Here is a 23,027-nt window from a genome sequence, read left to right on the forward strand (position 1 = left end):
AACCCCCATGGATATCCAGCTCTTTCAGCATAATTTGTTTAAAAAGTCTATCTAACTTTTATTGAATTATTTTGGTACATTTGTCAAAAATTAATTAGGCACATTTGTATAGGTCTATACATTAGTTTCAAATTGTTGCTGTATCTAATTACCACAAATTTAATGATTTAAAATAATACAAATTTCCTATTATATAGTTCTTACAATTCTATATAGGTCACAAATATGAAATGGGTTTTAATAGGCTGAAATCAAGGCTATATTTCTTCTAGATGCTCTAGTTTCTTTGCCTTTTCTAGCCTCTAAAAGCCACGTATATTTTTGGCTCATGGCCCCTTCTTTCATCTTCAAAGCCATCAAGGAATAGCATCTTCATATCCCCCTCTTACTCTGACCATTCATATCTCCTTTTTAGAAAGATCCTTGTAATTACATTGGTCTTTGAAGATTCTGAGCATTAGTATGTGAGATTCTATGGGTGGCCATTTTTCTGCCTATCACAGTCTGTTCTCTGCAGGCCAGTGATTCATAAAATAATTATGGGGTATGGCTAAGCATGTCTGAATTACACAGGGGGAAAAATGTCAGCGAAAGAAGATATAAGCAGGCCTGAACCCAATTTCTGGTACCAAGATTGCTGCATTAGTTTTCTATTGCTGCATAACAAATTACTACAACTTAAAACATTATTCAGTTATTATCTCACAGTTTCTTCAGAGGACATCCATCATATTCAAGGTCCCACCTACACTCTAGGTAAAAGATTACACAAAGGCGTGACTACAAGAGAGCAAGACTTGTGGGAACATCCTAGAATTCTGTGTATCACAGAGTGCAGTGTACATTTTGAACAGAGAAATGAGCGCACACAAAAAGAGTGTGTTGAGTAAAAAAGAAGAGGCTATTTCGAGGACATAACTTTAAAGAGTACCTGCTTTTATAGGCTAAGCAGAGGGAAAGACTTTGTAGAGTGCCTAAAGTGAAGAGAAAACAAAACAAAACAATCAAGAGTTTCACAGTGGTAGACTAAGAAGGAAAGTGTTTCCTGGAGAGGGAAGGGGTCAGCCTTGTTAACAGGTATAGCTGGTATCTGCCTAAGAAAGAGCAATTACTTATCTGAGAGGCTTCATCTGAGACCTTGACAAGGTCATATGCATTCGAGAGGTATTAGAGGCGCAGAAGCCAGATTGAAGACTGAGTGGTGAATGAAGTGGGGACAAAAATGTGTGGTCTGTTAACATGATAATTATTTCATAATAATTAATCTCTAAACTTTGAAATAATAGTTATTTTTTCAATTATCATTTTTAAAAAGTGAAACACAACAGTATTCCTGCTAATTACTTTTAATTCAACCTAAAAATGTAACAGGTATATCTGTGCCTTGTAAAAGTTATGGGAGGTTATATTGCACAACAACTTTTCTGTAGTTTTTAATCAAGAGTTGCAGTCATTACAAGGGGAAAAAAAGTTGCAAAAATCCTAACACACACAAAAGTAAAAATACTCCTGTGCGTGCACACAGTATACCACTGTCATTTGGACAGTTTGCTTAAAAGCTGTGATTTCAGTAGAAGTTTAAACAGTGATCTAGATGTCTTTGCTATATGAGAGCACTTGTATCTGCATGTCAAATAATTTGGATTGATATAATATATCCCTCAGGTTAAGATTTAATGTAAGAATGATAATGGTTTATGCAAATTATTTTCTCTCTTGCATCTAGCTACTTAAAGAGTTTAAAGATGAAGATTGGAATATGGGCAATATAGTGCACACACTCACAAACAGACGCTACCTTGAAAAGTGCATTGCTTATGCAGAGAGTCATGATCAGGTAAATCAATATGATTATAAATTTATATTTCTGTTTGTATTAAAATATCTAAAAACTTGTTTTATAATTTAATACAGTTAATATAACATATCTATCTATATCTATCTATAGCAATGTGAAATTTACTTATACTTGAATAACATTTTAAAATTATTTTATAGATCTAGAGATTCCAGCTTCAAAGTGCAGTGCTATTTTTATCCTGCCAAACTCTAATTAAAGATAGAGTAAATGACAGTTGCAAGTGTTATCTTACCCGTTTTCCCTGGTTGTGATGAAGTATTGGTTCTGTCCAGGTTCATTTTAACTCCCATTTTAGAATTCCTTCTAGAGGTTACTTTTGTGCCTTTGACAGGCTCTCATCTTTTTTACTCAGTCACTAAAATCTGCTGCTAATTGATTACTGTCCCCTCAGCTTCACTCCATCTTTAATGCAATCTGAGGTATTTTGCAAAGAGGAAAGCTTATTTTGTCGACCCAGATCTTTTGAGTGAAGCCTGTCATTGAATCAGGGCCATGCATTATCCTGGCCTGAGCCAAAGTTTCTACCTTCATTTTCTGTTCAACTCTCTAAGCATTCTGTTCTTTAATACTGTAAAATTCTCACCTATTCCTGAATAAGTAACCCACATTCCAGTCTTGTACTTTCCCTCACATACCCGCAAATGCCTGTTTCACCTGTAAAAGCTCCTATAAAAGACCCAGTGCTCTGGCTCAGATATCATATTCTCCCTGAAGCATTCATCTATTTGTGTAGAGTAAGAATAGTTGTTCCATTCTCCACGTTCTCATGTTTTAGGTAGAAAATTTGTTTTTATATCTTTGTGTTTTCAGTACTGTGACTACTCCTACTAGGAACTCAGTAAACATAAATAAATGAGGGAAAGGTCAGTTAGTTAAAGCTATATTAATCCTCAGAAAAATAAACAACATAAAATGTGCTTTTTATACATTAAAATTAGAGTAAAAATTTTTGAATTATATGCAGTATATGTGCTAAGAAAATTGAAGCTCTGACAATAAGTTTTCTGTTATTTCAGCAGAAATTAACCATTTAAGGTAAACAGGTGGTTTTTCAGGTGTCTCCTCTATTAAGAAGGTATAAGTAGATGAGAAGTAAGCTACGAAGGCCCATGGGCCAAATTCCGCCTGCTTTCTGTTTTTGTAAAGTTAATTGGAACACAGCATGTTCATTCATTTTCATCTTGTGTATGGATGCTTTTCAGCCATAATGGCAGATTTAAGTAGTTGATACAAAGAACGTGTCACAGAATGCCTAAAGTATGTACTATTTGATCTTTATAGAAAGTTTGCTAACTCATATACTGGACATAATCTAAATTTGGCATTTTCCAAACCAGATCGCTGCTGACTTTTTCAAATTAAATTGGTCATAGAGCACATCATATAAATATGAAAAAAAAAAAAAGAACCAAAATATAACAAAAAAGAAATAAATAATATTAATTTAAGGATGGAGGGGAACCACTCACCAAGCACATAACAATATGAAAACTAAAATACATACATAAATTATATCTTTCTACTGAAAACTCTTAGCAGTTGTAGCACATTTTGAGCTTTCAATATACGCTAATTTTACATGAATGAATGAAATAATAAATAAATGAGTGGAATAAACAAATTTTAGATTAAACTGCTAGATTACTTTCATAATTTTCTTCTCAAATGTACAGAAGCATTATAGATTTACCAAGAATTATTTCATACTTTAAAGATTTAGGAAATTCTGCCTTGTACTACAAATTGTCAGAAATGTACAGAAAGATGCAAGTTGCCTTGTTCTTTCTAAAAGCAAATATACAAATCTGATAAAATAATAAATATGTATATTTATAAAGCAAATAATATAGAAATATATGTCATAGTAAAAATCCAAGAGAAATTATCAAAATGATTTTACAACAGAATCAGAGATTATAGTAGTAAAAATATAATTAAACAATTCAAAACAAGTAGAAAGGACAAATCGTTTTAATAAATAGTGCTGTCTAATACAATTTAACAAATATATTTATATCTTATATGCATTATTTTCAAATGTTTTTTATCATCGTAGCCCATTTCCAAACTAAGCTTATATGAACTCCAAGTTATATGTCAGATTGAAGCTGCATTTTATTAGTACATGTATTAGTCTGCTAGGACTTTAATAATAAAATGCCACAGATAGAGTGTATTTCTTATAGTTCTGGAGGCTGAAAAGTATAAGATCAAGGGGTCAGCAGGTTTAGTTTTTCCTGAGGCCTCTCTCCTGGGCTTGCAGGTGGCCATCTTCTCTCTGTGTCCTCATGTGTTCTTTTTCTGTATACCTTCATCCCAACTGTCTTTTCCTCTTTATATAGGGACACCACTCATGAGGTTAGGACCCCACCCTATGACCTCATTTAACCTCAATTTCCTTTTTAAAGGCCCTGTTACCAAATATAGTCACATTATCAGTTAGGACTTCAACATGAATTGGAGGGTGGAGCACAATTCAGTCCAAAACAGTACACATTTTTTTGTATGTTTAGAGTTAAAATATTTACCTAAAAGTTAGAGAACAAAGACATTGCTTTGATAAAGTAAAAAACAAAACAAAACAAAATTGAGCTCATGTAATACACAATTATCATCTAATCAAACACAGAATTCTTGTGGCAAGAACCGTATTCTGAGTTAATTCTTTCTTGGCATTCTGAGTCAATTCTTTCTTGGCTCTTGAAACTAAGCACAAGACCCACAAATGAGTAGATTTTCTTGTAACAGTATTTTAAAGACAAGTCATTTTAATCAAAATAGATTAGAGATTATAACATATTTATAAGTAAAATGTTTTTTCTAAAATGAAAATAATTGCAATGGATAATGAGATCATAGTTTAATCTCAATTATATGTTTCACTATATATATATATTTTTTTTTTTCAATGACGAACATTTTGCATTAGTTAGCAATTTTTAACCATGAATAATTCAGATTAAGAGGCCTCTCTTCTCCTACTCAGGGTGTTTCTGAGTTACCTGCCCCATTTATTAATATTATATTTTTATGTAAAACAAGCACATTTTAGATTAAATGGTAAACACAATGAGAAAGCAATATTTATGTTTTAAGAAAAAGTCATCAAGCCTCTGCTGAAGGAGAGGAGAGTCTATTTTAATATGTTTATATACATATTATATATAAATACCTATACATATATAAATACATATAAATATGCATAAATATATACACATAAATATTTTTAGATATTCTTACATTCTTTCAAAACAAATAAATTCATGGTATGCAAAGTATTTTAACAATCCATGTAGTTTTCTTAACATTATAATAAATATTTATTACAATTTCAAAAAATTTAAAGCATCATTTCAGGTATAACAAATAGTTAAGAAACTTATGATATTTCCACCAAGCTCTTTTAAAAATAAAAATCAGTCATGAAAACAGAGGTGTTGATATTTAACTTGATTTACCAGCTCACCTTCAACATAGAAAGTAATTATTGGAAAACGCATGAAATTAGTACTGATTCACACACTTCTTCACCATGGTTTTCCATCATTTGTAACCATGTATTATTCTAGTGTAAATCACAGCTGTTTAGTACCTACTCTTTGCATTTATCTCAGTGACTTTTATTTCTATAGGCACTCGTTGGGGATAAGACACTGGCATTTTGGTTGATGGATGCTGAAATGTATACCAACATGAGTGTTTTATCCCCTTTTACTCCGGTTATTGATCGTGGAATACAGCTTCATAAAATGATTCGACTCATTACTCATGCACTTGGTGGAGAAGGCTACCTCAATTTCATGGGTAAGTATGAGTTTAACACACATCCAATCTATGTTTTAAATGTTAACTAATATTACATATGCATAAATCATGTAGAATATTTTGATTTGGCTGTTTAAGTTTAAAATAGAAAATTACAACTTTATGTTTTTAATATGCTATCCTGTGTTAACTGCAAAAATTAAATTACTCCAAGATTGTTATACTAATACATAGATGATGCAAAAGTAGTCTATTAGCTGTTATTTTATTTTACTCAATATTGTTGACAAGTGTGAGAACTATTTTTAAAATTTTAAATTATTATTCTGAATTTAATTATTCTGTTTATTATTATAGTATTTGCACATTAAACATATGAAAGAGGTAATTGTTATGTCATACCATACTATGCTATTATTGCTTTTCTTTGAGATAATTGTACATTAGTATATTTGCATTATAAATGCGAAAGTCATTGCCCAGGATGTTGTGATGGGTAAAGAATTATTTATTTTAAAAAATAGAAATGAACTAATACTGTTTTCTGTTCTATTTGATTAACAATGACCATTTGAACATTCAAGTTTTAGGAGATTTTGCCGACTTTTAGGCTAGAGAGACAGAAAGACTGGTAAATGTATATGGGAGGCTGACTTACTTTTTCTACAGCAAAAGCCGTAGTACTTCAGATTAATTCATTTCCTTCTGGCAGTTTTAATAAGGAATCTCAGATTGGATTTTTAAAAGCTTCTAACTTGAGGTTAGAAAGCCAAGCCCAACAAACTGTACACTGAATCTCACCTGCATGACTATACCTTCAAGTGCATTCCTCTTCTCTCTGGATCATCAAAATTTAATATTCCTAACCTGCTAGGAAGTGTGCTTCCTGACCTGAGAGGCTGCACCGTGCCAGCCAAACACCAGGCCAAATTTCCTGGGCAGACTTAGCAGATGTTCTATCTATAAGTGAAATCAGCCTCAGTTCCTTAAAACTCAATGAGCATCACTCACAAATATGGCCATTCCAGTAAGGCCTTAGTTGTACAATTATTTTATTCAGTTATATTCTGATAAAAAAGGTAGAGTCTATGAACCTATGCTGATAATTATGTTGCCATGTAAAGTAAGGAGAACAGGGAGGTTAGTGAGAGATTTTTAAATGCTTTATTTCATTTACAAAAGTGGAGTTTATTAAGCTGTTACAGTCTGTAGATAGCTTAAGGAAAAAAGGAGGGGGGCTGCCTTAAATACTTAGAAACTAAAGCAATTTTCCAAAGAAACAAAATAAAATAAGACCTTTGAGTTCATGCAGTCAGTCCTGTATAATTAATTCTTGAAGCCCACTACATCTGAAAGTTCTAGAAATCCTGACGGTCTATTGCTTTAGTCTGGAAGTCGTGAAAAATGATTAAATATACAACTACTCTGATAAACTTAAAACTCAGAAATCTAAACCAAATAGTCGAGAGTGTCAATAGTTTGAAGTACCTAATAGACTCCTTTTCTTGAGACTGTCCTTTTTTGTTGAGGACAGTTCTAGCCTGTAGCACATAATAGAGGCTCCAGGCAAGCATCAGAGTAAAACAAAACTATTTGCAGGTGAGAGACTTAATGGCCATAGTTAGTTTAATATTTATAACTTTCATACAAGAAAGGTCTGATGAAAGTTCATAATAAGAACTATTTCCTGAGTCTTGGTCAGTATTTTCCTTGGGGATATAAACAGATCATGGGCAGCTAGGATATTGACAGTTCTCCAGGAACTCCATAAACCCCGTGAAATATTTATCTTACTATTACATTAACTGTATATTCAACCTAGGGCAGGCTGAACTTCTGTTTTGGAAACTCTTCCCATGGAACTTTTATTAGTAACACAATAAACGTTTCTTGCATCTCTTTCTAAAAGGTCTATAAATTGCCCATATTTGTGGTATCACATATAATTTTGAGGTTATTCTTTGATATAGGACTCAGATTTTTTGAAGTTTTATTCTACCTTTTGTTCTTGAAACAAATGGCTTCTAAATGTTTAACTCCAACATAGCATCTTTTTTTTTTAAATTTTCTTCTATCATAGTTTCTTACATAAATCTTGTATTTCTCTACAAACTTTAAAATTAAAAATCTCCAAATGGCTCTAATTTCTGATTATTGATGTTTTATGAAATTTTATATTTCCTCATGAGCTATCATGAATTTAAATATATGTGTATTTTAAATATATATATATATGTTAAATATATATATATATATGTTTTTTTTCATTTTCTGATCATGTCACTGTTCTGCTTAATGGCTTCAATGATTATAGTGTCCTCCAACTGACCTGTAAACCTGAATAGTCCCCCATGGGTCTCACTGTTAATCACTCTGCTCCAACCAAGCAAGCCTTCTTTCAGTTCACTGAATGTACCAACCTCTTTCCACTCTGAACTCTGTACATTTTGTTGTTCTCCCTCCTAGAACTGTCCCACTCAAACACTCCTTTGCTTACCTTATCAAATCCTTTATCTACAAGTCCACTTAGGAAGGCCTTCCCTAAAGCCTCAAACTGTACTGGTTTTCCTAGTGTATATTTTTTATAGTACTATATATTTACCTACCATGGCACTTAACAAAATTACATTTGAAAAACTATTAAATGTATGATTCCCTTGATAAAATTAAAACTCAGTGAAAGTAGAGGTCATCTGTATCTTATTTACTATTATATCTCCAGGAACGAGTTGCAACTAGCACAGTAATATATAGCATATCACAAGGCTTTCACATTTTTCTGAAAAAAGATATCAAATTTATATATAGATATATAATTTTTCAAGTGGCATATAAGAAATTAATATTTTAAAAGATCAATTTAAGAAATTCTTCAAATGAGGAGAAATCTGTCTGTTTACTCATGTTTTAGGCAGTTTTAAACTTTGTTAACTTTCTGGAATTTTAATTTTATTTCACTCTAGTAGAGAAAGAGTTAAAAGAAATACTAAAATAGCGCATATTTGTTGTTTTTTAAATAAACTGTGTTTATATAAATTTGTCAGGAATTTAAGTATGTGTTCTATTATCAAAAATCATAAGGATAAGTAATGGATTTTCTCAGAATTAAAACAGTTTGGCTGATTTGTTTTGTTTTGTTGTTTTTGTTTTATATACTCCTAGTTTTGAGTTTCAAAAAAATTATTTGAAAAAAGAACATTTGCTATTATTTCTTTTTTATTTGCTAGATTATTTTAATTGGTAATGAATAAATAAATTTATATTTTATACTCTTCTCTCATAGTCATTATGAAAGAGTTAAATAGAGAAGAAGGAAGCAGGGATGGCTAAATTATTTTTATATTTTTATATCACTGATCATGAGAGTTTATTTATATTGACATAGCACTATACTATGTCTTAGTTCAAAAGAAACCTGGATTGAAAGTTAGAAGAGTACTAAAATGTGCTAGGTAGATGTTCCCAGTCCCATTTTGCTAAAATTTCAACTAGGAGAGGCAAAGGGACATGGCTAACTTTGCACAACTGGAAAATGACAGCAGCTGATTGGTTGTCTTTTTCTTCTGACTTCCAATTTGAGAAATTAGACAAAAATTATTCTTAGATCAATATGCAAATTAGCCATCAAAATGTAACTAATGAATATCTTTTAGGGAAAATGTGGAGCATAGTGGTTAAGAAAACTGAGTGGGAATCTAAGTTTTCTAGTTATGTGACTGGGGACAAGATGACTCATTATTTGTACTTTCATATGCTCAGTGGTAAAATGGAGTAATGCCTGTCTCAGAGGGTTGTTTTGAAGGTGAAAGGATTAATACATATATAATACTCAAACTAGTGCTAGGCACATAGCTTATAGTTAACTTTTATTTAAATATAAGTTTGATTTTAAATTAAATTTACTATTACTATTTTAATACTATTTATTACTATTACTGTATTTAATACTATTAGTTATTCCACTACATATATGGTTTCTGAATGCTGACTTTCCAATCCCATCCAAGAGTGTTTCTTTAGAATCTTGTCTGATGGTGCATTGTTTAACATAAAAGTTTCTTGAAATACTTAATTTAGTTCCACTTAAAAATATGAGAAAGGTAAAAACTATATGTTAAAAATCAAATGACATTTTCCCAGTTTATATTATGTGGTAAATTAAGTAATATCTTCAGTCAATCTCAGTACAAGTAAATATTATTTTTTTGTGTCTGTTTAATTCATAATATTTGCTGAATGTTGCTATGAAAACACCTTACTTATCTTTCACGTATGAGGAGGTCTGAGATTTGCCTCAACTAGTTTTCATTTCTAGGATGAGCCAATATCATATTGATCAGTTAGTTTTATTATGTATTATATGGTGTCTGTGCATGAATCTGTGTGACCATTGAATAGACCTTAATATGTTTTTCTGGCATACCTGTGCACAGAATTGAGAAAGAGAGAGAGAAGACAGATTGATTTAAGGCAAGTTTAATTTAAAAAGTTAGTGAATTTGAGATATATATTAATTTAAATTATAAATTTAATAAATTCATAACATGTTCCAGAATGTGTTTTAACACAATCGATAAAATTCCTTCATGCTTCAGACATTTATATGTATCTACTATGTACCAGGTATTGCTAAGTGGTGGATATTCTAAGGGGAAAATAGTTATTGTCCTCAAGCTTCCAAAACCCAAAAAGAAGTACAGACAAGTAAGCAGACAAGTATCTTTATATTACTGCATGCACTAGATGCAGTGAAAGGGGATCAGCAGAGAATGTCATGTCAGTATGTAGAAACTAGGTTAGGAGACTGTTGGTGAAATTTATGAGCTGTTTCGAGCAGTCAACAGAATAGAAAGGCACAAGAAAGCCATGCAACAAAATCAGTAAAAGTTTAAGTAGGAGCAAGACTGAAGCAGTGGAGTGAGATTAAAGTCAGTTGGGAATATTAAACTTCAAATATTAAACCTCTAAAAAACTGGGGCCTAAGGAAATCAATTTAGAGATCATCCGTTGATTGGCAAGTTTAATGAAAAATGTGGTTTTTCAGTCACTTTAAAATATTATGAACTCTTCAATAAGAAAGACCTAATATTGATGCTTAAATGGCCTTATGTTTTTTTTTTCCTCTATTAATAATGTACCTGAAAGGATACAGATGTGTTATTGTTGATAATCTATATGGATATGTCTTTGCAACTTTTTATAACCATTGATTGTTTTAAGAATGTTTAATTAATGGCTAAAAGTAAATATAAAACATCTGCTTTACACATAGGATGATCTCAGTGAATATGTATTAATTTCATGTAGATAAACTGCTAAAGCAATTCAAAGAAGAAGAAAATGAGGATAGGAGTATATTTTGCCCAGTTTTCTGATGGCTATCTGGTTATCATGCTAGTGCAACCTTTTCCTAGTCCAGTTAGCTGAGGCAGATGGAGTGAATACATAGCCTCATCTTGTGATTCTTCAGGAACTGCTGCAAAGAGATGTGGTTAGTCAGGCAAATAGTGACTATGTGCAGTGATCATAGTACTAGGAAGAAACACCAATATTGATACTTCAGTTTCATTCCGTATAATACCAAAATAAAGGTACCGAATAGTATTTTTTTTTTTAATTAAAGACTGCTTGGAATTGTAAAAAAAGAAAAGACACTAAATTTTAATTCATTTAAAATATAAACATATAAAACATTTTTATATTTTTAAAATATTTTACTTGATATTTTAAAATATCGAGTAAAGCATAAACTAAAATTTAAGTATTAAGCACATATTTTCCTGATTTAAAATATGACAAAGTAGAATGTAATTTTAAGAATCAGCTATCCAAACAGAATGATGAAAATTTAATCATAAATTTTAAAAGGAAATAATATTATTTAATAGTTTTTTTAAATGCGAATTTCAAAAAAAAATAAAATACATTAAAATATTGTCATCAATGAGTTGCTAGTCTTTTTATTTTCTGAAAAATTTTGTGGCTTTTCAGAAAGCTCTTTGTAACCCTGTCATAGACTAGGCAGTGGTAAGGAGAAAGTTACACTGGACTTCTAACTCCAGATGTTTCTTAATTTTTCTGCAGTCTTATTTAGTAACTTTAAGAGAATCTCTTTAAACAACTTTTTTGTTTGGTTTGGTTTGGTTTGGTAAGGACTTCAGTCTTCTTATTGAGAGCTTGCTACCAGTTCTATTTCAAAGAACATTTTTGTTTCTCCCCTGATCTGACTTCATCTTCTTTAGTTTCATCATGTATAGATAGAGAGTCAAATGCAGAGTGACCTGAATCACTTTAAATACTGTCATATTCATATTTCACTTGTTCAGAAAAGGCTTTGAACTAAAGTAAGAATTATTCTTGCACTAGAAGCTTTTCTTTCTCGGTTGTCATTTTCTTCTTCTTGGGGATTGTAGTGTTACAGAAGAACATTTTCCAAATGAGTACACCTTCATTTGATTTGATATTTTAATGCTGCACATAACTCCCTGGGCATATCTCAAGACATAAATGATTTAAATTTCTTATTTAAAATATACCGATCTAGCAGAGTTAAATCAACAAAAGTAGCAAGGTCTCACCATTATAACATAGCACAGTAGTCCAAAAAACTGAAACCTCATATTGTAATCATAAAACAAATATTCCTCAATACATCAGAGGTTAATGCATAAAGCGAAATGTCAGAAATAATCTAGAATCAATGGGACACATTGATTTGTTTGCTCATTCATTAATTTATTCATTCAAGTTAAACTCATTGTTTCCATGTCAATTTCTGGATATAGATGCCAGTTGGTTATAAGTGGAATTGTGTGAAGGCGAAAAAGTTCATGCCTGATAGCTTTTATATTCTCAGTGATGTCATCATTTGAGAGCAGAAGGAGTAAGAGGCATTTGAGAAAAAAGTCGAAGCATAAAATAGACATCTCCAAGTATGAAAATGCTAGAGAACCATAGTAGAATATCTAGGCAGTATTGACTGCTCATTTGAGATCTCTAATCAAGACTATAAATTGAATCAGTCTTTTAATTCTGTGACTTTCTAGAAGGGCATGATCAATCAAAGTTTAGAGTTTTGTTAGAATATCTGTCAAAAAGAGGAAAAGATTTTTTTAAATTATGAAATAACTGGTAGAGAATCAATAAATCACTGGTTCTCAAAATTGCACATTGGAATGACCTGGGCAGTTACAAAAAATACTACTAGAAATTGTGGTTGACTTGGTCTTGGTCATAGCCTGGGTTTTGGAATTTTAAAAATCTTTTTGGGTGATTCTTAAGGCTATTAAGTAAAGAGAATTCCAAGAGGATATAAAAGATATATGAATCTTCTCTGGACAGAAATTAAAGAGGGTACAGGAGGGGAATATAGAAGGAAGAGAAGGGCAGTTGAGATACATTTTGGTATGTGGGAAGTTCAACTGTCCATGAATGTCCAAGAGACTGGACTTGGACTTCCCATAGCAAACAAGGCAAAAAGGAATTGGAATGCTCCTGGAGTTTTCCTGTTTGGTATTGAGAAACATTTTTTAAATATATTTTTATAAATAGATAAAATTTAAATCAGAAGTCTTTTCTGTTTTTGTTATATTGTTTGCTCTATTTATAAACAAACTAAAATGACAGAGAATAAACTATGTTTTGTTCATAATGTAGGTCATTGATAGGTGTACATATGTTTTACTACTTTCTTGTTTAGGAATCTCATTACCATGATGTTAGTCTAGTTTCTATTATGAATAATACCTGTGGAGAAAGAGGTATAATTACAAACTTGCAATTTTCTCTCTCAGCAGTATTATGAAATTTTCATTACTAAATTTGAAGGATTTTCTAAATATGATTATATTGTATTTTGACATTTGAAATTATGTAGGACATTCTTTAATGAATATATTACATTCTCCCTAAAGCCACAGGGAAAGTTGGATGGATTTTGTCCCAAGTGTCAGTCTGCATTTAGTGATAGTTATATTATACTTCAGTGTAAATGTATGATCTTACTTCAGTCTTCCTTCTGTGATTGTTTAGTGTCAAACTTGTAAATTCTTTTTTCCTGATAGATAGGAATACAATAAAACTTTAAATATCTTCCTGCTAAGTGCTGGAATTGAAACAGTTATAGGAGGACAAAATACGCTCTCCAGAACAGTAGGAGTGCTAATTTTGGGCATTTTCTCTTAGCTTGTTGAGGCAAGTTTACTGAATGTAACATGACTAGTAGAAGTCTATAAAATTGAGCTGTGAAAAACTGCAGAATTCTCAATAGGAGCAGTTGTAAATGGCTTGAAGCCCTGTTGAAAATGTTCAGAGACACAAATAGCATCTATTTTAAATGGCATAGACTTAAAAGTAATGGCCCTGATTTGATTTATAGCACACTGATAACCAATTTTAGCTGGCATTTAATGAGAACTTAACATGAATATGATATTCTGCTAAAAAGGAAGTGCTGCTGTAATTACCTGGAGAGCCTTAAAATATTGAATCCTGAACTCCACACCAACCATTCGGGCTAGAGCCATTGAGCATGAGGCTCTAGCAATAGCACTTTTAAAAAGTCTCACCAAGTGATTTTAATTTGTGGAGACACAGCATAGAGACCCACTGTTGGAGGGAAATGGACAAATGGAGGTTGTGCCAGAGACAGGTCCAGACTGTGCTGGAATCACTGGAAACTAGCTGATGGAATTCCCTGTCCCTCTCCCCATGAGATTTAAATATCTATCAGTACTAGAAATGTTCTTTCTACCAAGTTAATTTTCACAATAGAACCTCCAAAGCCTTGTCGATGATTATAATCTGGGAGAGGAGTCACATTGGAGAAATTCATTTTAACCTAGTAGAGAACATTTCTGATGTAAAACTCACATTTTTCTCTCACATTGACCAAATTGGATATATCATACCCTTTACAAATAGGAAAAGGATCTACTAATAATCTGGATGTTGAGTGGGAAAAAGCAACTGAACTCATCTTTCCTTAATTATTTCAGCCTTTGTCTCAGGGTAAGATACTTGTATGGTTCCTGCATTTCTTATATGGTTGTCAATGTGTGTGGAGTTAACTTCTCCTTCTGAACTATTTACTATTTAGCTGGGCTGACCTCCTACTGAAGTTACAAAGAAAAAGTTAAAGCAGTAGGATGAGACCCACTGCAGCTGCTCAGTCAGTCCCCACTAAGTCAGGTCTACTGCTCTCTGGTCTTTGCCTCTAAGCCTTTTACACCAGAAAGAGGAACTTTATTCTCTTTGGTTTATTTCTATAAAACCCTATCAGAAAAATGGAGATATTAATTATTACTGTTAGTTCAGTCATTTTTTTTTCATTAGAGAGACTTCCCAGGAAAATAAAATTGTTTTTCTATGAAGGACATGCTAACCAGTGCAATATTATCCCTCATGTGTTATGTGTGGATTTTATTTTATTTTTTATCATTTTTATTATTTATTTGTTTGTTTTTATTTTTATTTTTTTATCGCCTACAGCACCTGGTATTCCTAGGTGGTCTCCCATCCAAGTACTAACCAGGTTCGACCCTGTTTAGCTTCCGAAATCAGACAGGATCGGGCGTGTTCAGGGTGGCATGGCTGTAGACTTATTTATGGATTTTAAACTAAAGCTTACCATTTAGGGCACTGACCTTTCTCTTAGAGAATGTATATAATCATATCATGATAAACAACGATAACTCTCATGCACAGGAAGACACTTGATCTTCTTTTCATTTCTATTTCCTCAAGGTGAGATAATCAGTAATAGAACTTTCCACTTGGAGGCTACATAGCAGGATTCTTAATCTAACAAACCAATAAAGTAGTCCTGGATCTTAGAATAAGTCCCAGTGAAAAGAGTACAGTTATTTGGAAAATTAATATTTGAATTTTTTGCTCTTAGGCTACTACTACTACTTCTGCTGCTGCTACTACTACTACTACTACTACTACTACTATTACTACTACACACACACACTGTATATATACAGTAGTGTATATATAGTATATATCTACTGTGTGTATGGATGTGTGTGTGCATACTCTATGAATATATATTTACATATTATATGAATATATGAATGGACTCACTATCCACGTAGCCCTGGATTAGAAGGAGATTCATAGTATATAAACCTCTCCAGCTCCATTGAGTGGTAGTTGGTTGAGTTTGCAGAATGGAGGTAATATGTATTTTAACATTATTTAGAAATACAGATATTTTTATCAAATCCTCTTTATTACTTTATTACCTAGCATTTTGGAATAACTCCAAAGCCTCACTTCCTATCTATGAGGTTCAGTGTCCTTCAAAAGATTCTTCTAAATCCAAGGTATCAGCTGGGTCCAGAATCCTCTATCAAGCTGCTCATTTTCCTAAGGAGAGAAAAATAGGATGCTATAATAGGAGATGTGAGTAAAGATAAATTAATATACAATGAGCATTATCCCTGGACCTGAACCTGTATTCCTAGAGTTCCACCGTTAATTAAGTCTCCCTGATACAATCCAGATACCCACCTAAGTGATAACCTCATCTTATTGGTGGAATCGTCTTAAATGAAATGCCAGTAAATGAATACCATCCCCTTCTCCCCCACCTGCCCCATGGTATGAGTTTTCTTCATACTTTACAATATTTCTGCTATGTTGTTAGGCTCTTGAATCATTTCTCACCTTCACTAATTCCATCCTCTCAAGTTTTACTATGTAGGAAGTCATTGTTTGACTCAGCTTCTAAGAACTATTCATAGGTTTCCAGAGGTTACCAAGAAACCTATAGATCTTTCCTTCAAAAATAATTGATCAGAGAGTTTGTCTCAAAGGCTGAATGGCTGTCTCTTCTAATGTTATTCAAGCAGGCCATAAAGATCCTTATAATCATAGCATGTAAAATGTGATTGATTATATATTGCCATAGCTTGTAACCTATATAGCTGTCATTTCTTGGAATGTGGTGGTAGGTCTTCTAAACTCAAATATTCTGCTCTGACATTTCTTCCGAGCAACTTGCCAACAGGAGACTACAAATTTAGAAGATGGATCTCTCTGCTGTAAACTTTAGATCATTATCTGAGTCCTACTTCTCCACCCTCAGCTCGTACCATCTCCCTCTAAAACAAAGCAGGAAAGTTAACAATATACACTACCCTCAGTTAATAGTAGAGAGATATTTTCTTAGTTCCTTGCAAAATATAGTAATTTTTCCTTTTTCTTCTACACTGGAGAGAGATAAGTTTCTCTTTGGGATTGCATTTTCTTTGAGGGGTTGGGGAAATGCAGATTATTTGGGTGACTTGTCTTAATGTGACAATCATTGATCATACTGTTCTAACAACAGCTACAATATCTTGAACATCTACCCTTATCAAGGCAGCATGCTAAATGAGTTTCAACCCTGAGAGGTAGGAATGAGTATCTTCATTTCACACATGAAGAAAATGAAAGTTTAAATTGCTTGTTTAGGTTAATACAGAAGCCAGAATTTGAACTCGGCTTTGTCGGACTCCAAAACACACTACCCTATATAAGCCAATATTATTATTTTAAATGAAACGAATGTTAACATTGGCAGTGATGACTATAAATATCCCTCTGGAGCAGGGATCCCAAACTCCCGGGCCGTGGACCAGTAGCAGCCTGTGGCCTATTAGGAAATGGGCTGCACAGCAGGAGGTGAGCGGCTAGCAAGTGAACGAAACTTCATCTGTACTTGCAGCCATTGCCCAGCATCAGCATCACCGCCTCAGCTCTACTTGAAATCATCAGGCATTAGATTCTGATAGGAGCACCAGTACCTGTTGCCAAAAGGGTTGAATCAAAGAGGAAAACAATGAACCAAATTACAGAGAAAGTAATTTATTTCAAAATTTTGAGTCAGTCTTACAAATTTCTTGTTAGTCTCCTTTGCTCACTTCATTCTACAATGATTCATCCCTTACTGCTGTGTCAAGTACCAGCCAAGGAGTTGGGTAGCAAAAGAGAAGACCTAGCCATTAGCTCCTGGAACCCTCTGGCCAGGGAGGAGACAGACAATGCCAGATAGATTTAGGTGTGTTAGGTGGTAAATGTCGCCTTCCAAATCTGCATTGAGCACTGTGAGTACTTGAAAGAAGTACACTGAACTAATACTTAGTGGAAGAATTGGTGGGCTATCAGGGTTAAGTTTCAAGTATCCCTTTCCTCTGTATTGGGAACATCTGTGAGCATTCTCCACTGGAATGATGGCTAAGCAAAGCTAAGGTGAAACAGAATGAAGGGTACATTAGCTTAGAACATGAATGATCAGAGAAAAGGCTGAAGATAGAAGCAGAGGCCAGGTCATAGAAAGCTATTGAAGGATTTTACAGATTGACAAAGTCAGATGCGCAGTTTAGATATGTTACTAAAAATGTGAAAGATAGATTTGAGGGAGCAGTCACCTCAAACTAAATGTAGCATTGCAAGGTCCTCTGCCACCAGATTTCTTTAAAATCATAAGTATAAATTCTTTCCACACTATTAACCACATCAATCAATAAATTAGATATATTCTCTGCAGATGCGTTCAAAATCATCTACTTCATTTTTTAAATAAGATTTTTCTAAAGATTATGAGGAAAATAAAATTACCATTTTACAAGGCCACATAAATACTGTGATTCCTCTGGTCATTAACTCAAGTGAAAAGTGATATTTACCTGTTAATTCTGCCTAACTTATGTAGTATCAAATAAAATATATCATTATTTAGATGTTATTTTTACTGAATATTTATATCCTAAATAATTGAATACTTGAATACTGTTTTTTTGTTTTTTTGGTTTTTTGTTTTTTTCTGTGTGGGTCGGGTCATGTAAGAGATGTGTTTCTTTATGCAAGTTTGAATCAACTTCTGCATTTTATTTCATAACTCAAAAAGTATCTAGGTACCTGATTTAAGCAGATTAAAAAATACAAAGTAGTATAGGTATAGGTTTCCCCTGCTATCCAAAAGTAGAGAGTTTCTGTGAAAGCTTTTATACACAGAAATGAATAAAATGAAGAAGCAATTACCATTAATACATATGGAAAAAAAATTGAGTATTCCTAGACTCAAAAAATAACCTACCAAATCATAGCAAATATGCTTAGTTATGTCCACTTTTACACTAAATGTAACACCCTTATGAGCTCTCTTAGACTTTTCTGATTAGGACATGCTAACACATGCACACAATAAATCTAGATTAAGCACATATGCTCACAGACACAGTTCAAAACTTTGGTGGCTTAATGCTGAGCTGCTGAGTATAGTTCTTGGGAAAGGAGCTTGGTGGTGCCACTTTTCTGATAGGGGTTCATGTTGCCTGTATAATATCTCCCTGCAAAACAAATGAACACCATTCTTGCTTTTGCCTTTTTATTTTTTGTAAAAGAAAAAATCCTCTTCAAATTCAGTTTGCAAAAACAGGTACTAATGTAGGTCTTTCATAAAACCGAAGTGACATAACTAGAGCTTTGAAAAGTAGAGAATACCTGTATAACTCACATTATTCAGTAACTATCATTTGGAAAAGTTTTCTTTAATTTAGAGTTTGTAGAATGAACAATTTGTGGTGAAGTTGAAAAATGTGCTATTTTTAAAAATTCTGTAATATTTCAAAGAATTACCACCTGGTTTATCTTCCATGAAAACCTTTTCATATAATTAAATTGCTTCAAGTAAGTTATCCCTGCAGAAGCATAAATTACAAATATAAAAAAAAAAACAATAGTATAAATAATCAGTTCACAAGTATATTGTAGAAATGCCAACAATGCAATATTTATCTCCCCTTTAAAAATGCATTTAGGAAATCTATCGACAGTTAACTAAAAAACATATACCTTAACCTTAAAAATATATGTCAACTTTCAGTTTTTATACAGGAATTTTATAGCTTGGGAGACACAAACCAGAAACAGCTTTGCAGCTTGATTACACACCATTATATAATAGACTATTATAAATTACTTTTGGTAAAAAAAAAAAAAAACATAGGTGTTTGAGATTTACCAACACTAACAAAACCAATGTCATTCAGATGTTCCATTTTGAGAAATACTGAGATGACCATTTTGTGATGAAAGGATGAGACGACAAAAATAAGTTTTAGAACTAGATAAGCCACCCATTTTCAATATTTTAATCATATGTACATTATACTTCATTATATTTGCATCATGAATTAAAATTTTGTACTCGATAACAAATTAATAAGGTAGATAGCAAATGTATTATGAAGTTGTTATACTGAGTTTTCTTATAGTCTCTCTTTCCCACCACAGTAGTCAACCTTAATAACATGTTTCCACAAAGAGGAAGACATCCAGATATCTTGGGTTATTTTAATATATTTTATATAGTTTAAGTAAAAATATTAATTATATTATGTGGTTAAAACTTAATTCTACATTTTATATTTTCCTTACTTTACTTTGTCTTTATTATAATGTAAAATTGCTGTGTACTTAAAAATATTTTTTAAAGCTCAGCTTATTTTATGCCTATCTATAGACTTTAAAATAATGTATGACACAAGAACTTAATTATTACATGTTGAACAAATAAACAACCCCAGTACATTTTGAAAAATCCATTTATTGACTTTTTAAAAGGCATTTTATTTATTAAAGCAAGAGTCTTCTGAAAGGTATGTGAACCAATAAGAATCTCTCTCTTTCTCTGTCTCTCTGTCTTCTAATTAGGAGGCTTTTAAATCCCATGTGTATACGGGGTTTCTTATAAATGAGAACAAATAAATATTAGCAGAGTAAATAAAAGTAGTCAGATATGTTCTTTTGCTTGTAAAGTTGGAAAGCTACTGTTATGATATTTGTTAGTCTCTCCCAATATTTTTGGAGCCAGACTTTCTTTGATAGCTCCTATGAAGACAGATGGGAACAAAATCCTGGGGGGTAGGGTGGGGGGTGGTGATCACATGGACCTGGTAGGCTCCCTTTATATACCCTTTGAAGATGTGAAATCAAACAAATTTCTTGACCTAATGCAGACAGCCTTCTATACACAGAGCAAAATGTGTGCACCCATTTTCAGCAACCTGTGTACCTTCATGATTTCATAAACATGCCTTATTGATGCATTGTCATTGGTGATGATATCACTACTGGGTGGGGGGGATAAAAATGGATTGTTAAGGGAGGGCAAAAAAAAGTCTTAAATATTACAGTAATTATTGTTCTGCAGAGTATAACAGCATATAAACACATATGAAGCAGTGCTGTAGTATTTAAATTTCATGAGGTTGAAGCAATTAGGAAACAAATGTCTTAAAAGGCTCCTGAGTGTGTGTGTGGCGTGTGTTTGTGTAGGGTGGGGGGAGTAGGTGGGGGTAGAGGGGAAATAATAACAAAAAGATTGAGAAATACTATATTATTCATTATCACTTCTGGAACATCTACTCAGGTGTTGCCTGCTAGTTTCTGATTATCTCTAAATATTATCTCGAAGATAATCATTTGTTTCTGGTTTGATGTATAGATTTTACTTTTAAGATTGACAGATATGATTTTCCTCCTGGCCCAGCCATTCCCATGTAACTAAATAGATGTTCTGTTGCGTAAAATAAAACAAAGACTTTGGCCTCATATTCTTCCTAAGGGCAATATTGGGGAGAGTTCTTATTCCCTTGGAAAATATTTCTCAAGTAGTTAAAAATGAACAGACTTAACTTTTTAAATGTCTTGAAAGTGAAATAAAAGTCTTCAGTGACTACCAGCCTATTATCCAACTTAGTTCTTTCATTCTTCTTCGCTTTTTTTCCCTTCCTTTGCCAATATATGCTGCCCCCGACTAAATGAGGGCAAGAGTTGCCTGAGCTAATATAGCATCAAAGGCTGGACCGCTTAAGATAAAGAGCTGAAAGTTTTAAATCTAATTACCCTTTCTATAGACACCTATCAGTTTTTGAGTAAAAAACAAGGATATTCATTCATTTTTAATCAGTTGAATTTAAGGCTACATTTTTAAATTGGAAAAAGTATGAATATCTCTATATTTTGATATGCATAGTATGAAAATTATTTTCTTGGAGAAGAAAATAATGTAATCCTTATACACATTAGCATTTAATATATTAAAATCCATTTGTAGAAACATTTTTGTTTCCTTAAATCATAGTTTCTATCTATGTAACCTTGAGTACACACAATCCTTGGCTTTTTAATGAGTCAAGAATATTTTCATCAATAGTATCTCTTTTGTCTTAAAAAGATTACTTGGAAGAGGCAGATATAATTATTATGACTTAACATGTAAAATATATAAGTCAATAATTTTAATATAAAATATAATTTTTGTATTTTTAATAATTAGCAGAAAATTTGCTTTTTTCTGACTCTTAGCAAAAGATATTTTATACCAAGCAGTACGTCCTCTGCAACTTGATGATATATGTTAGTGATACCTAAGTTATTTTGTTTTTAAATTATAGTTAACTAAAACAATGTCTCCTTTTATAGTGTGGCTAAACATGCAACATAAATAGTAAACACTGGACTGGAGATCTTTTCACCATGATTTTGGCACACATTTTAATTATTTCTACAATTACAATAAAATTACTAGGAAAAGAATCTGAGAAAATATTTAAAAATGTAAAAACATTTCTTTAAAATGTACATTATACAAATGAAGAAATGTTACTAAACTGTGAAGCTAATTACTGTTTTATTGATTTTTCCTCTACTTTGTTAGACTTTATTATAGTAGTTATGTTTGCTAACCCTGCTTTCTCGTACTCTATTCACCACGCAGACCCTTGTAGGTTTCCTGCTGCGCTCTCTATAGTTGCAACACTCTGGTTTCCAAGGTCATCATTGATTAGCAGGTTTCTGCACCCACACTGGAACTCTGTCGATCACCTGTTTCAGTTTGACTTTCCTCGTGTTTTCCTTCCCACTCTTCTTTGTCCTATCAATCATGATGCCTCCCGCCCCCCAATTTCTTCAGCCTCCTTCTTGTTTCTCCTACTGTGTATCTATTCCCTCAGATGTTATTCTGGGCATATTTTCTCTTTTTTCCTATTCTTTCTTTCTCAGAAATCTCATCTACTTTTACACTTTGGCTGTCTCTCTACTGTAGGTAATTCCCAAATAAATATCTCAAAATCCAACCTTTTGCTCTTAACTACAAACATAAATGTTGAAGTTGCTTGTCTAGGATCTCTATCTTGCTGGCTCCTCAAAGTCACTGAATCCAAAACTGAAATCATCCTCCCTATAAATCATGATGCTTTTTTAAAATGATTATTATTAGTGTCATCATCTCTATTTGAATAACCAGTTGAACCCAGAGTCATTTCAATTGCCCCTTTCCTTTCCTTGTACTTAGCATTCACCAAATAACCAAGTCACAACATCCTATTTTTCATGTCCCTTTTCCTAT

The 23,027-nt window shown here is 32.5% G+C and overlaps 1 protein-coding gene and 1 pseudogene across 1 annotated transcript in view; one reads left to right on the forward strand and one right to left on the reverse strand.

Moving 5' to 3' along the window:
- GBE1 (1,4-alpha-glucan branching enzyme 1) overlaps positions 1-23,027 on the forward strand; it is a 197,132-nt gene that overhangs the window by 127,734 nt on the left and 46,371 nt on the right. Inside the window, exons 10-11 of the mRNA XM_023528476.1 lie at positions 1,727-1,837; positions 5,494-5,665. Coding sequence (XP_023384244.1) covers positions 1,727-1,837; positions 5,494-5,665 — 283 coding nt within the window. The remainder of the gene's footprint in view (positions 1-1,726; positions 1,838-5,493; positions 5,666-23,027) is intronic.
- LOC111737396 lies at positions 15,107-15,225 on the reverse strand (annotated as a pseudogene).

Source organism: Pteropus vampyrus, unplaced genomic scaffold (genome assembly GCF_000151845.1).
Source record: "Pteropus vampyrus isolate Shadow unplaced genomic scaffold, Pvam_2.0 Scaffold26, whole genome shotgun sequence".
In the NCBI taxonomy this organism is placed as follows: domain Eukaryota; kingdom Metazoa; phylum Chordata; class Mammalia; order Chiroptera; family Pteropodidae; genus Pteropus; species Pteropus vampyrus.